This window comes from Enoplosus armatus, chromosome 23 (genome assembly GCF_043641665.1).
Source record: "Enoplosus armatus isolate fEnoArm2 chromosome 23, fEnoArm2.hap1, whole genome shotgun sequence".
In the NCBI taxonomy this organism is placed as follows: Eukaryota; Metazoa; Chordata; class Actinopteri; order Centrarchiformes; family Enoplosidae; genus Enoplosus; species Enoplosus armatus.
In genome coordinates this window covers 13,246,334-13,260,972 of record NC_092202.1, presented here as the reverse complement: position 1 = coordinate 13,260,972, position 14,639 = coordinate 13,246,334, and the positions used below count along the sequence as shown (strand labels likewise).

At 40.5% G+C, this 14,639-nt stretch overlaps 2 protein-coding genes across 2 annotated transcripts; both read right to left on the bottom strand.

The window, feature by feature from the left end:
• Window positions 1–217: 217 nt before the first annotated feature.
• fcer1g (Fc epsilon receptor IgFc epsilon receptor Ig) lies at window positions 218–5,865 on the bottom strand. The gene is made up of 5 exons (XM_070929570.1): window positions 5,765–5,865; window positions 1,826–1,917; window positions 1,548–1,589; window positions 966–989; window positions 218–851 (listed from the first exon to the last, which is right to left on the bottom strand). Exons 1-5 carry the CDS (start codon window positions 5,829–5,831, stop codon window positions 798–800), a joined length of 279 nt encoding a protein of 92 aa, XP_070785671.1. The 5' UTR covers window positions 5,832–5,865; the 3' UTR covers window positions 218–797.
• A 298-nt stretch (window positions 5,866–6,163) lies between these two features.
• Window positions 6,164–13,149, bottom strand: ndufs2 (NADH:ubiquinone oxidoreductase core subunit S2). Its single transcript, XM_070929569.1, has 14 exons — window positions 13,031–13,149; window positions 11,930–12,033; window positions 11,244–11,434; window positions 10,637–10,757; window positions 10,200–10,312; window positions 8,954–9,028; window positions 8,695–8,772; window positions 8,482–8,567; window positions 8,196–8,315; window positions 7,865–7,994; window positions 7,404–7,499; window positions 7,059–7,142; window positions 6,571–6,628; window positions 6,164–6,432 (listed from the first exon to the last, which is right to left on the bottom strand). The coding sequence occupies exons 1-14, from the start codon at window positions 13,135–13,137 to the stop codon at window positions 6,395–6,397; spliced, it is 1,401 nt and encodes a 466-aa protein (XP_070785670.1). The 5' UTR covers window positions 13,138–13,149; the 3' UTR covers window positions 6,164–6,394.
• Between the last annotated feature and the right edge of the window lie 1,490 nt (window positions 13,150–14,639).

Genomic DNA, 14,639 nt, shown 5'->3' with positions numbered 1-14,639 from the left:
CATGATCATGTTAAACAGGTTTTCAGTCAGTTTGACCTGGGCTAAATGTGACAGATCAGAGGAGTGTGTGTGTGTGTGTGTGTGTGTGTGTGTGTGTGTTTGAGTATGAACAGGTAAGGACCTCGCCATAGACGCCATCACTGCCATCCTGTGGTGTGTAGGAAACACTGCTGAGGATCTCTTTAACCCTGTAAAGCCTGAACCATGAAAATGCGAATGTTTTGAAACTGGAGTGTTTATTGAAAAAGAAATTAAATATCAACTTGCATATATGAGTTTGAATTTGTATCATTTTTGTACAACAAACATATAAAACATAACATTTTTAACCCATTAAACTTTGAGTTTCAATGCCATCCTTTCTCACATCAGGGGGCACACTAGAGGTTGGCCTTTTGCGGGGGGGGGGGATTTTGCCCTTTTTGCACTTGTGAGAGAGGTGCCAAACAGCAGCTTGAAACCTTCGCAGGGGGCATGGGTTTCTGCCTGGGCTTCAGTTTCTTCTGGTGCACTGCATGTGTCTTTATATACATCAGGTTTTTCAGGGGGAAAAAAATATCACACTGATTAATTAGAGGTCTCAAAAACCCGTGTATCAAATATGATACACTTGGCGTTACTATAGTAAACAGTTATCTTAAGCAACACACTTAACTTCCCATAAAAAAAATCTTATTTTAAAAAAGCAAAAGGGAAATGAAAACTGGTGCACACAAATCTCACATTCTCTCCACAAAAAAAAAAAAAAAAGAAGGTATTTAAAGGAAAACATCTGTTGTGGGCTGTCACTCATTATATCACTTATTCAGGTTGAGACTTTCATATGTGTCCTGGGCGTGAGGAGTCAAGCCCTGGGAGGAAAAAACAGACAGTGTGAAATTCAGTGTACACCGCAATTTAACAATAATCATTTAACATTTAAGCAATCAGCTGTTCTCCTTGTCATTCACAGCATCAAAACTCACCATATAGATGCCCTCGCCGGCATTCTGTCAGGGGTGGAAAAGAACAATGTTAGATAAAGTGATAAAGGCTCTTGAGCAATTTAGTGGCGGGCGGCCACCAATGAAAGCGTGATAACAAACACAATATATGTAGAGGCTTCTCATTGGCGTGTGCTGAGACAGCTGGTGGGTCTGACAGCTTCTCGGGGGGGTGTCAGGAAATCGAAACTTTGTAAGAGCGGAGCCGTCATGATGGTTTAATGCGCCACATACGGCTGCCAAAAACAATAGGTGTGTGTGTGTGTGTGTGTGTGTGTGTGTGTGTGTGTGTGTGTGTGTGTGTGTGAAGAATGGCAATTTCATTCTTCGTGTTGCCTATCGCTGGTTTGACCTGACCGGGGGAGATTATTTTCTGCCTCCAGTGGAGCTCTGTCTCTGGTTTGTTCACTGAAACTCCAGCTTGTGCTGTGGTTAACTGCATGTGCATCTCTGCGACCATCTAAACCCTCTGCATGCATTTTAGTCTACATGTCATGTATTTGCGTCTATTCGAGTCATGTATTTGTATGTAGTTATGTACAGTGTGCATGTGTGCATTCTTACCTGCTTGGCCTTTGTTTTCTCAGCCTCCTTAGCATTGTATATCTGTAGAAGACAACGTTAAATGAGCGATACGTTTTATTTTTTCCCTTTCTGAGTGTGTGGCGCGCTTTATTTTTGCAGACGACACTCTATTTTTCACCAAGACGTCAATAGCGTGTCAAATTACTTTTCACGATACATCTTGTCTTTATCTTTTGCAGTCAATGCACAATAAAAAGGTTCATTCCCATTCTTGCGTACACTGCAGTTCTGTAAAGGCAAATATGTAGCACGCAAACCTTGACTCTACAGTAGAGGGCTGTCAGGATGATGCCGTACAAGAACAGGACACCGTCCAGCACGTAGCAGATCTGCGGCTCTGCGAGAGCAGCTGAGGAAACACAGGGCAACACTATAATAACAGCAACTTCTTACATATGTTGAAAACGTCACAACTACCTAAGAATTTCAAGTGATCATGTACTGGAGTGAAAACGTCCTCAGAGTTTGCCTAATTATTGCACACATTCATTCTGTCACTTATCCGTCCTTTCTTGCTGTTAACACCCAGTTCACTCGTCTCGTGGCGATTACTGCTCCCAGCGACTGAACAGTATTATTGAGTAACGGCGGTGTCACCATTTCAGATTGTGAAACACTGTTCAAAAATCTAACTTCTTGTCTCACTGAGAAATTCATGCACACAGAGGAGCAAGACTTCGGGCTACAAATGAGCGCCCACACAGGGCTGCACATGGAATATGGTGCATGAGAGGATTCATTATTGTTTTGCTGATTGCGTGAGCATGTGGAGGTTGACGAGCTTTTACGGATGATTGTTCATGTCACACACGTTAAAAAGCCACCCAATGCCTCACCAGTCTAACCACGGGAAGAGAAATTACTGGGGGTAGCATGCTATCCATACTCCATAATGGTGGTAATGACTAAAACCTCAAAGATAAAATCACTTGGGATTTTGTTTTCAGCTTTTGCGTGTCCGTTTGCAACACCACTTCACACACACACACACACACACACAGCACAGAGTGTACAAAGTATAATACAGGCTACTGGAATTGAAATAGAGAAAACCTTTGTAACCCAGCTTTCTTTGTCTTGGCCTGCCTGGTGCGCACGTCACAGGCTCCCACCGCGGGAGGCTTTCATGTGTCTTTAACCTTTTGCGCAGGGACGAGCGTGCGGCGGAAATTACAAGCAAACGCTTCACAAAAGCACAGTGGCATAGGGCCATGTTTTCGCTCGTAAATACCTGACACTGAGCTCTACGTGGACAAGGTATTTCTGAACATACAACATTCTTGGAGTACGTTGGCCCTAGGTTAGCAGCTATTGAACGAAAATGCAGTATTACATGACTGTATGAGAATGTCACACTTCTCATTTTTGATGATGTAAAGATAATTATGTGGATTTATATATGAATGTGTCTTCAATTTCCTCCTCTATGCCGCCTTTCAATTGGTTAATTTTAATTTGTTAAGCTATTGTGATTATAAGTAATTAATGTAATGTGCATGCCAATTTACAAATATCAACCCCTTGTACTCATTTTAACGATAGGTGATAATTGTTAAAAGTATATTATTATTATATAACTATCATCCTAATTACTAATTCTGTTTTTTTGTTTTTTTTGCCACTTTGTTATTTCGTGTCTTCCTGCCAAATTCATCTCACACGATCACTTCACTTTAAAGTTACTTCTCTTTCATTTGAAAATACACGGCCAGTGTGCCAAGCAGAAAAAAAAAATAAAAATGTAAAGGCAGTCCAACGCGCCGAGCGGTATCAAGCGCTGATTGGCCGGACGGAAAGCTAAAGCTAAAACCAAAAACACTGGCCAATCAGCGCTCTCATAGCCGTGGGTTGGACTTCCTTAAATTCCCTTAATTTAAATGAAAAAGACAGAGATAATGGAAACTGTGACAGTTAAAGGAGTTGACAGAAATCTGTATGACAGGAAGCTTTTCAAAAACAAAACATAACTTAATAAAGAATACATAGAAGACAGAATAATAATAACTGACTTATTGGCACATATTAAAGATTCTTTTCTAACTTTTTCTCCAATAGTTTTTATGAATACATTCACGTCTAATGACTCAGATTTCAGGTTCTAGTGTGGCACAGTCCAGACTCCATAGATTTGGTGTGTTATATATATAAGATTATTTACACACTGTTCAATCAAATTTGAGCTGTAATATTAACCTTTGACAATATGCTTTTTTTTTTCTTTTTTTTAATTAAATTCCATTTTAACAGAATTTAAATGTGATTGGCTGAGCCATTCAACTTGACCCAGAGCATATGTTACACCACATACCTTATATGGACTTTTTGACCTTAGTGTAACTTATACAGTATATATATATATATATAAACTAATAGGCTATACAAAAGTTATTTTTTCCTACATCAAATAGAAGAACCATGACCACGTCTCTATGTTGAAATCCTCCAGACAGCAGACATCCCGTCCCTTCCTTCCCACTTTCTCTTCTCCAATCACTTTGCTGAAATCTGTGATCACCTGATTGTTTCCCACACAGTACCCACTTCCTAATAATGCCCCCTTGTCAGAGTAACAGTAAAATTAGACATCAACTTGCTTTTTCTGTTACACTTGATACTGACTGATAATATTATCCCGCAGACTCAGACGAGTGAAAACGTAAAATCAAATTTCAAAGGCTTCTAATTCAGCCGCACATGTCACTCTTGCCTGTGAGCCAGAGAGACGTGGTGTGTTATCTACATCAACATCTCATCGGTTTCCGCAACTCACATGTAACTCGGTTTCAAAAGAAACAGCAAACAGTGTGTGCGCCCCCTAAAATACCTAATAGTCTGATATCAAAGTGTGGCTAATATCTCTGTTGGTGTCCCAGCACATGGCTCCTAACCCTTCCCATGACTGTGGTGCTGTATTGATTAAAGTACTTCTGTGTATTGCGATGGAAGGTGTATTATACTTCAAGGGTTTAAGCGGGCCAGCAAACAAGGTGTCAGGAGAAGTGCGTGAATGTAATTACACCCACCATCTTGATCAAATGAAGTGCTCAGTGTACAAAGCGGACAGAAGATCTTTCTCTCTTTTAAAATGTGTTAATACACCAGTCGGCTGTGACTTTTGCCTCATGCTGTTAGACGCAGATACTAGAACTAGGCCAGAGTCAGTCGTGGTTTGGAATTAAAGCTGAAATCTCTCAGGTGTGACATCTCTCACGCACTGAAAGGACCAGTTTAAATTTTCTGAATTCATCTAATCTGCCAATTCTTTTCTCTCAGAAAATGGTGAAAAATGTTTTTTTTTGTCCAACCAACAGTCCAAAACCCCAAATCATTTACTTTACGATGACGTAAGGAAAAGAAGCAAAGTCTTTCTGATTTGAAAAACTGGAACCATTACACTTGGCATTTTTGCTTAAATTATTATGATTATTATTATTATTATTATTATTATTATTAATAATTATCTTGTCTCACTCAACTAATAGATTAGCCAATTAATTATTCCAGCTGAACTGTATTTACACTTTAATGTCTTCTTGGCCTGTTAGACCCCCAATATTAACTCATCTTTTTAAGGCTAAATATTCATATCTATACTTGTGCTAATATCGTACATGCTTATTTTCTTTCTAGAAATTGTAGTAGTCACAACATACAGGCCATACCACATGCTGCAAAATATATACTAATAAATACAGTATAAAACAACTTTAGAGGCAGTTGAAATGGTTAAACACAAAAGTGGCCCTTGCCACACGTAACAAGAACGAACAGGGTCAGCTTCTCTTTTCACAGAAACTGTAATGTGGTGACTACATTTCGGCTGCCTACACTGAGCGGAATAAGGTCAAAAGTCAGGAAACCTCACCGCCCTAAATGTACCCATCTGCCAATATCCAGTAGTGATATTTTCAAAAACAAATTTTTTTTTTTTATCCGGGTGTGTTCTACAGAGCAATAAATAAAAAAATAAAAAAATAGCCAGTTCTTCAGCGCACACCTTCTGTTCAGTGAGGCTGTATCTGAATTTAGTTATTTTCTGAATTTGTTTCCAAACTGTTTTGGTCGTTCTTATCATGAATTAAGAATTACTGCAAGGTATTAGGGATATAGACATTTAACCAGCCATTACAATAAAAAATAAATAAATAAATAAATAAAAACTTGAAGCAACACCCCAGTTTAATGTCACAACTCACCAGCTCTCCCAAAACTCATCCACAGAGGAATGGCTACCAGTAACGGGCTCCTGCCCCACACAGGCATGGCAACGCAGGCTCAACGGTGACAACCGGGCTCCTTAAGCGACCAGCAATCAACAAAAAAGACGACTTGTGGGTGTTTTTCCTCTGCGTTCTGAAGAACACTCGAGTGTTGCGTACCTCATAGCCAAGAGGGGAAGTTGTGGTCTGAGCTCTAAGTCCATGTGTCTCAGATCTCATTAGACCACTCCCCCTTTTAACACCAAACCAGGGGAAGGACACACAATCGAGGCTTTGGTCTCTACTGTCATGTTTAATACTTGATTTTCGCTCATGTTTTCAGACAAGTCAAGGAAATGGAGCATTTGAAAAACACTAGCATTTAAGATCTTATGAATCCCTCCAGAAATCACCCCACTCCACAGCGTGACAGTGAGAAACACGACTCGCTACTTTGCTGTTCGCTCATAAAATATTTATTAGGTTTGTTTGGACATTGTACATGAATGATTACAAGCATCTGTCAAAAGCCACGCTACAGCGAAGAGTGAACAGGAAGAGGACCCCGACTAAGAGATGTGTGAAAGAGAGACTGTAGTCTGCCCTTCAGGGAGCAGCAGCAACATGTTAGCGGTCAACCTCACCAAACACTATGTCCTGTGTGCCTGTCGGAGGAAGACACAGAAGAAAATGCTGAGTGCAACTTCAGTGCAAAAAAGAAGCAAATATTAGCATTTTAACAAGATTCAGAGAGGAGATGTTTTGCCCTTCTGAAAACTCATAATAATAAATCACTTTCTTACCAATAATGGCCACCACATCAGCAAGCATGTGCCCTTTGGCCATTTTATCCAGACCAGCCTAGAAAGAAGAAAACATTTATTAACATTCAGGGGAAACTGAAGAGCAGCTACCACCATTTAGGCCAGATGAGCTCATATAAAAGTGGGCATTCATAATTCATGAGATTATAGCCTGAAGTTAATGCACTAACTACTCTAATAGTTTGTTTATGCAACTTTAAAAGACATTTTTAGCCTTGAAGACCAAAATTCTAATGACTACATTAAACAGCAGTTCGTGTACCCATGAGCTAAGAGATGGGCAGGAAGGAGGGAAAGAGAAGGGGGGGGGGGGTTCTGTACGCTTTTAAAAATGGTTCTATAGTACTTTATAAAATGTACTTAATGAACTAAAAGTAGCCTTAAGGACAAGCCGTTAAACGTGCTGAATAATTGATACCCGGTGTGTTTAATATTTCACTGTGTCTTGTGAAGTTTTAAGCGCGCACCAAGTGAGCGAATCCAGGAGCTTTGATCTTGCAGCGATAGGGTCTGCTGGAGCCGTCCGACACCAAATAAACACCAAACTCTCCCTGCAAGCGGGACAAGGACACACACACACACACACACAAATACACTCTAGTAAGCATATTACATCACAACAAGTCCCCAGAGGCCTGCAAAGGCTTCCCAAATGATTTAAAATCCTAATGAGGGTCTACAGTTGTGATTTGTGTTTGTTAGGTTAAAATGGTGAACTTGATCTATGGGCAGTCTATTAGGGCATATACACATTATTTACTTAAACAAAATAGCTGTGCAACTTGTCCCAATATCATTATGAGTGTTCTCACCTTGGGTGCCTCCACAGCTGTGTATGTGGCCCCAGGGGGGACCTGGTAGCCCTCTGTGTACAGTTTAAAATGGTGGATCAGAGACTCCATGGACATCTAGGACAAGGGGCACATAAAACATGTAATGTCTCAGCAGCTGTTTTGATAACGACGTTGAATCTGAAATGTAAAACAGTGAGGCGAACCAGAGGTGATCTCCAGCCCCGAGGGCGGCCATGTTAAAAAAACCTTTACAGCAGAACTGGTCTAATTCTGTAAAAAGTGTAGTACAGAGACGCCGCTGAAATTTAATTAAAAACACAGAAGTGATAAAGCACAGAGGAAAATCCAGACAGGAAAAAGGTACAACATTCAAGATTTAACAGCCTGCAGGCGATATAAAAAAAAAAAAAACACCTCACAGAATGAAAGGGAAAAAAAAAAAAAAAAAAAAAAAGAGGACGCTTCTCTACGCAGCTCACCTTCATCTCAGACCTCTTTGGTGGGGCAACCTTGGCGTCATCCACCTTAATCTCTCCTTCTGGCATCTTGTTGAGCGCCTGGTGCATGATCCACAGGGACTGCCTCATCTCCTCCACTCTGCACAGATACCTGGAACACACACACACACACAGAGAAAACAGCGGTAAGCTACAGATGCTGATAACCCTGCGCATCTCAGTAAATCAACCATGAGGAAATGATCTCATGTTATAAGTCGCAGCTTGACTGAGATGACAGAGCCCCTGACGTGAGATAGAAAAGGGGACAGGGAAAATGGAGTTGAAGGCCCCGTTAAATAATAACTGTCACCTGTCATAGCAGTCTCCTTTGCTTCCAATAGGGACGTCGAACTCCACTTCGTCATACTTGTCATAAGGCTGAGACTTTCTCAGGTCCCACTTGATGCCCGACCCTCGCAGCATGACTCCACTGATGGACGGACGAGGGGAGGTGGTAAATATCAGTTTATATACATGTTATTAGACTTAATGTCCAAAATTTCAATTACCCTAAGGCTCTCCATGAATGTGGACATCTTTGTGAATTTTATAAAAAGGCACTTGAAGGGAAGGAAAGGGGTCTTTTTTTGGGTTACCTGAAGCCATAGTTGAGGGACTCCTCAGCAGTAACCACCCCGATGTCCACGGTACGATTCTTCCAGATACGATTGTTGGTCAACATCTGTGTGGAGGAAAAAACAGCAAATCTGAACATTCACTGACAGATCTTCACCACATCCTTATCTTGCCTTATCACGTGCTTGTAGAGATTCAAAAAAAAAAAGAAAAAAAAAGAAAAAAAAAGTAACCTCTTCTACTTCATCGATTCTGATGGAAAAGTTCTTGCACCACTCATAGATGTCGTCCATCAGGCCAAGGGGCAAATCCTGCAACACATTTAAGATCATTAGCACTTTATCTACTACATGTCATATGCTTGATACATCTTTGCTGCCGTTTTCTGCAGCAAAACACACATTTTTCCCCAAAGAGATATTTAGCTTTAAACACACACACACACACACACACACAGACAGGAGAAGAGCATTATTCATTGAGTTTTCCCACCTGATGTACGCCACCAGGTCTTACGTACGCAGCGTGCATTCTGGCTCCGGACACTCGCTCATAGAACTCAAACATCTTGGAGGAAACAAGGGTCACACAGTCAGAACACTTCCAAGTAATCACGATTAAAAAGATGATTTGCTTAATGGTTAGAGCTCTACGTCTTTTTTTTTTTTTTTGAGACTCAATAATGAATTCAAGGGTCTCCGAATGAATTTTCCACAATGAATGTTTCATGAGGCCTTCAGAAACACATCCATTCCTGTGTAATGACCTTAGGATTAGGGACAAAACTCAAACTGCTCCTTCGCAATATACACTCAGTTGCCAGTTTATTGGTTACAGCTCAGTATAACTAATGCAGTCCAATGCAACAGCCATGAAATAAGTTCTACCTTCATGAAGGTGATAATTGAAACTGTTTTAGAGAGGATTCAACACCTCTGTAAAACTGTTTGAATTTGTATTATACTGAGAGGTGTTTCTGTTATTTACTCTACCCTTGTTTATTTAAATGGGCTGGAAACACCTCTCAGTACTATGCAACACAATTTAACAGCACCTCAAACTACAGCCTCTAAAATAACCATTACGTTGAATCAAGACCTCTCTAAAACGGCACCAAAATAAAGCTGATTATAACCTGAAGGTAGCATTTATTGCACGGCTCTTGTGTTTGACTGCATCAGTTTTAGCTAGGCGTACCTAATAAACTGGCAAGTGTGTATGTAGAGTGGGCACTTTAGTAGATTTGAGAGACAGAACCTGAAACTCACACGGGCTGTTCTCCGAAGAGAATAACACTTATTTCTCAGTCAACATGAATGGAGCAGAAGTGGTTGTCCATCCATAATTAGTGGTGATTTTTCCCAGAAGATGAAGCTCTAAAAATCTCTAAATCTCATGCAGCTGCTTAGGTGAAACTATACAGTCGGCAGCAGATTTAGACCGGCACTAAACTCATTTTATCGCCTGCAGCTAGTTTAAGTCATTTTTGGGTCACAACTTTTCTGTTTACTTCCACAGAGTTGCATCATTTTCTGTGGCTCGTTGACTTTAGATCTTTTGAGGAACGTTAAGGTGATGGATGACCTGCAGTATTCAGCAAACTCCAGATAGACAGCTCTGAAAAACAGCAACCTTTCCCCAGATAAACGTTTTAAAAACAATACGGGACAGACTGATTCGGGGCTGGTTGGCATCATAAAGGATTGAGCTCGACATCATGCGGCGGGACGCTCCTGACCTTCTCTCTCTCCTCAAACATCCAGAAGAAGGGGGTCATGGCGCCGATGTCAAGGGCGTGCGTGGTGATAGCCATGATGTGGTTGAGGATGCGAGTCATCTCTCCGTACAGAACTGCAAACGCAACAAAGAACACATTCAACCATTTAAAGCTGAAATTCTGAGTCTATTGACAAAAGAATTAATTGGCAACAACTCCTGAAAGTCATTTTTCAAGCAAGTGTAACAATATTTCACTCATTCCAGCTGTTCAAATGTGATGATTTACAATTGTTCTTTCTTCTTGTGAGTGCGTTTCAAACGTAACAGCAAAGCCCGTCATAAATGGTGGAGAAATAGAAATAAATAAAAATATATTTGAGACATATTAAGGCCCTAAATCATTTGACTTCAAATCAGAAGCCTTTGCAGAATCTGCAGACACCCTCTATTCTGTACCTCTGATCCACTGTGCACGGACTGGAGCTTGGATGTTGAGCAGCTTCTCCACAGCCAGAGAGTAGGCCTGCTCATTACACATCATGGAAACATAGTCCAGACGGTCAAAGTAGGGCAGAGCCTGCGACATAAAAAGAAGAGGAAATGGAGCTTACTGGGTAAGGGACTTCCAAGAATTCTGTAACATGTGACGCATGTTATGGTCCGCTTAAATCATCTTTAATCAAGTCTGCTGACGTCAAAAGTTTAATTCTGCCATTTTCAAATGGAGGGGGGTGCTCCTGCACCATCTAGTTTTAACACAGTAAATCCAGCTCATGTAGTATTCATTCCCACAGTATGTTATTGTGTTGAACACAGTAAAAAAAGGTATTTTGCAACAAGCTGTGTTGCAATTTACTATTCTGTAATTTGAATACACCGCAACTACTCTGTTCCTTAGCCTGGTTAAAACAAAGAGGCGCACCACTGATTCTACACTTCCTGATTTTACAACCTTCTATACATGCACACATACATTATGAGCTATTCACACCACCACCTAATAAATCTAAATGGGTTCGAGAATACAGAAACACTATTTACAGATTTTGTAAGTGTTCAGTACCTGCAGGTAGGTCTTGTACTCAATGAGCTTCTCTGTGCCACGGTGAAGCAGGCCGATGTGGGGGTCGCATTTCTTGACCGACTCTCCGCTGAGCTCCAGGACGAGACGCAGCACACCGTGAGCTGCAGGATGCTGGGGACCAAAGTTGATGGTCAGGTTGGACACATCCTTCTCTGCAGGAGGATCTTTGTCTGCAGGAAGAAAAACAAAACAATAGGGGGCAGGGTAAGGGTACGTTTCTGTCCATGTCTTGGTGACAAAACTTTTAGGCACATTCATCTGCAGTGTGAACAAATGTATAATGCTCTTTTGGGCCCCATTCAGGCACCAGAGGCCGGATCCCAACAGATAGGTCTGATTTGGAACAATGCAAGGCTTAATGCATTTCTCATCAACAAACCTGTAAGCATAAACCCAGAGAATAGGCTAACCAATGTATTTGCAAACACCCAAGTATTAAATCCAGTGTGCTACGTAAATTTAAACCCTTTTACCACATATGAAGTCAGACATGGTCAGGTCTGACGTGTTGTATTTCATAAGTATACTAGAACGTTGTCAGCTTTGGTAACCCAACATTTTACATTTTCCTTTGGATGTCAATAAATAAAGGCTTAAAAGTTCATGAAGAACAGGAATCTTTTTAGTAGTAGCCCTCAAAGTGTGACTGTGTGTGTGGATGGTACCATTCCATGGGGGTGGGGTCCATTTCTCATTTATGGCAGTGGGGTACATCACTGCCCCGGCAAACTGCTCTGTAAACTCCACATCTGGCTGCCATTGTTTCTGCCTGTGAAGACATTAAAAATATTCGTAACCTGTTAGTCGGCCTTCAGTTTTGATCCAACGCAAAAGTGGAATTCTAGTGACAGACAGGTGCCACCTCTCAGGCTGCTAGCATGTTGCCAGGGAGGCTTTGATCACATTTTGTTTAGGCTACCATTTGGAAAGGGCCATCATCTGGGCTACACCGTGTTTGCCAACTGTTAATCACATCTGGCTGATGAGGGAAACACACAGAACAGATATACAGCTCATGCTTATTGTTGCAACATCGCAATACATGGCAACAACAACAAAAAAAAGAGAGATTGGTGTTAACTCAAGTAACTGTAGACCTCCGACGGTATCAGATGGCAACAATAACAAATGTGTTAACTTCAAGTCCCCTCGACTTAGGTGTTAAATAAGAGACCTCTAAGCTAATTCTACTGACTGGCATTAGTTTATAAAGGACATGCTTTCTTTGCGTATGTGCGATTTAAGTTAAAGTTCAAGGTTGCAAACCATAATACATCCATGTTGCAAACATACACTGTGTACTTTTCCACATTGGTTAACTAACCTAGTATATTTTAAAGCATCTTAAGCAAAAACGGATCAGTTTGATTTATAATTCTAGTAAAATATGGGAATAAAAACTTCACATAGGGCACAAGATATGCATAGAACTAGTGTGGTAAACACTGACACACGTTAGCTAATAGGAAAGCTAACAGTTAACAGCTTAGGTAACGTCTAGCCAGCAGTAAGGCTAATCTATCCTGCAACGTACGTAGACTATAAGGATGACCTTGCTATAACAGTTATATGCGTGCTTTGTAAAGACGTTTTCCATTCAGAAAGACAGTACAAATTGTTTATTATTATTTCCAAGAGTCCCAAGTCGGCTTTTTTTTTTAGCACCATGCTAACATTAGCCTTTCGGTGAGCATATTTCCGTGGAGCTCAAGCTAATACGGCTTGGCAATACAGTGGTCAAAGGTTTTGTATTCTTGTTATCTTACCTGTTTTGCAGGACAGTACAGCCGGGGCTCAGAACATTATTATTTAATATTATTTTTGTTGAAGGACGTCCTAGTTTGGTAAGCGACCTCAGCATAGTTGCAGCCATCTTGGCTGTCGGACAACCTCTGGCCAATGACGTAGGGGAGTTTCTTCTTCTGTTGTTTCAGAGGCGCATTAGTTGTACAAGGTGTGTGTCTGCCACCTATCGGTATGATGTATCACCGTACTTAAAGTTGCATACTTGTGTTTTTAAGGCAAATTGTTGTTGTTTTTTACATCAGTTGTAAGAATATCATGAATTATGTATGTAAACATATATGATAGATATAGGAATCCTTTATATTAAGGATGATAATCTGTAACCTCTAACAGGTTGACAACATGGCAAAGCAAACAATTGCCATCAGAAAAAACACATTGTTATTATGTATATTATCATTTTTTATTAAATAATGAATGCCCACTTTTATATTTAAAATTCCCTGCACCTGACACCAGTTTTAATTGTTAACTATTTGGATGAAAGATAAAATCAATCGGAATGTATATGAAGGCATATTTACAAAATAATATTATTCTTTTAATAAACCCTACACTGTTACAAGTACACACTAAATTTGTGTGCCAACGCCAACAGGTGTACATAAAATAACAAATTTGTCCATTTTAACCCATCTGCCCAAAGACGACAAACTCTGCTTTTTATAAAAAACAGTGCTTTTATTTATGTAATACTGTGGAAAAATAATTACATACCATTTTTTAAAAATATTGAAGATAATGAAATTAAAAAATGAGAGTTTGATAATGTTCGTTGTACATCTTTTGAACAGTTTTCTCTGCTACGAAGAACAGTACAATAAGATAAACATTGGATTTTTCTAAATTCAAAGACACAGTAATACAGGATACAGTCCTACCAGAGGTATAAAAGTACTGTAACAGGATTGTGAGAGAAATGATATGGACATATACTGAAACTCACACCCGCACACTTAAGACACAGACACGCACACACACATACATACTGTATACACACCGACATGCGTACAATAGTCGCGAGCGCACACTCGAGTCGTGCGCTGCGTGTTTACAGTATGCTTCCCATACACGCGCAGTCATTCACACATCTATACAAACACACTGTACAAATCGATGTGCGCGCCAACGCCCACACACTCCCTCTAGGACTCTCTCTCTCTCACACTCGCACACCCACACACAGTCATACACTACCACATGTCAATATTGTGAACAAGCCTTCAATGAACCTCTCCATACACATTCTCCTCTGGCCGTTTTGGCAGACAGACGATGAGGAATGATTGAAAAATGGAAATGGACGACATGTTCCCCTATAAGGCCACTCAGTTCTAAACCCAACATCTGTGTTTTTCTCTCTGTCTGCACCAGGATTGTAGTTAAGAGCTCAGAGAAAAAGGGCTCCAGCCTACGAAAATGTCTAGGAATGACTCAAGGCCCCAAGCCTGGTTTGTAAAGCAACAGTCACCAATAGAAGGAGCTTCTACTGCATATACATGGTCTAAGGTGAAGAACAACATGAACACTTGGCACTAGGTTTCTTTTATACACTGATATACCCTTCTG

Coding starts and splice junctions, on each gene's coding strand:
- fcer1g (XM_070929570.1), bottom strand. CDS start 5,831: ATGCCTGTGTGGGGCAGGAGCCCGTTACTGGTAGCCATTCCTCTGTGG. Junction 1,918..5,764: donor GATGAGTTTTGGGAGAGCTG/GTGAGTTGTGAC, acceptor GTGTTTCCTCAG/CTGCTCTCGCAGAGCCGCAG. Junction 852..965: donor CCGGCGAGGGCATCTATATG/GTGAGTTTTGAT, acceptor TTTTCCTCCCAG/GGCTTGACTCCTCACGCCCA.
- ndufs2 (XM_070929569.1), bottom strand. CDS start 13,137: ATGGCTGCAACTATGCTGAGGTCGCTTACCAAACTAGGACGTCCTTCA. Junction 8,316..8,481: donor TCCCTCAACTATGGCTTCAG/GTAACCCAAAAA, acceptor TCCGTCCATCAG/TGGAGTCATGCTGCGAGGGT. Junction 6,433..6,570: donor TGATGTGGTGGCCATTATTG/GTAAGAAAGTGA, acceptor TTCCTCCGACAG/GCACACAGGACATAGTGTTT.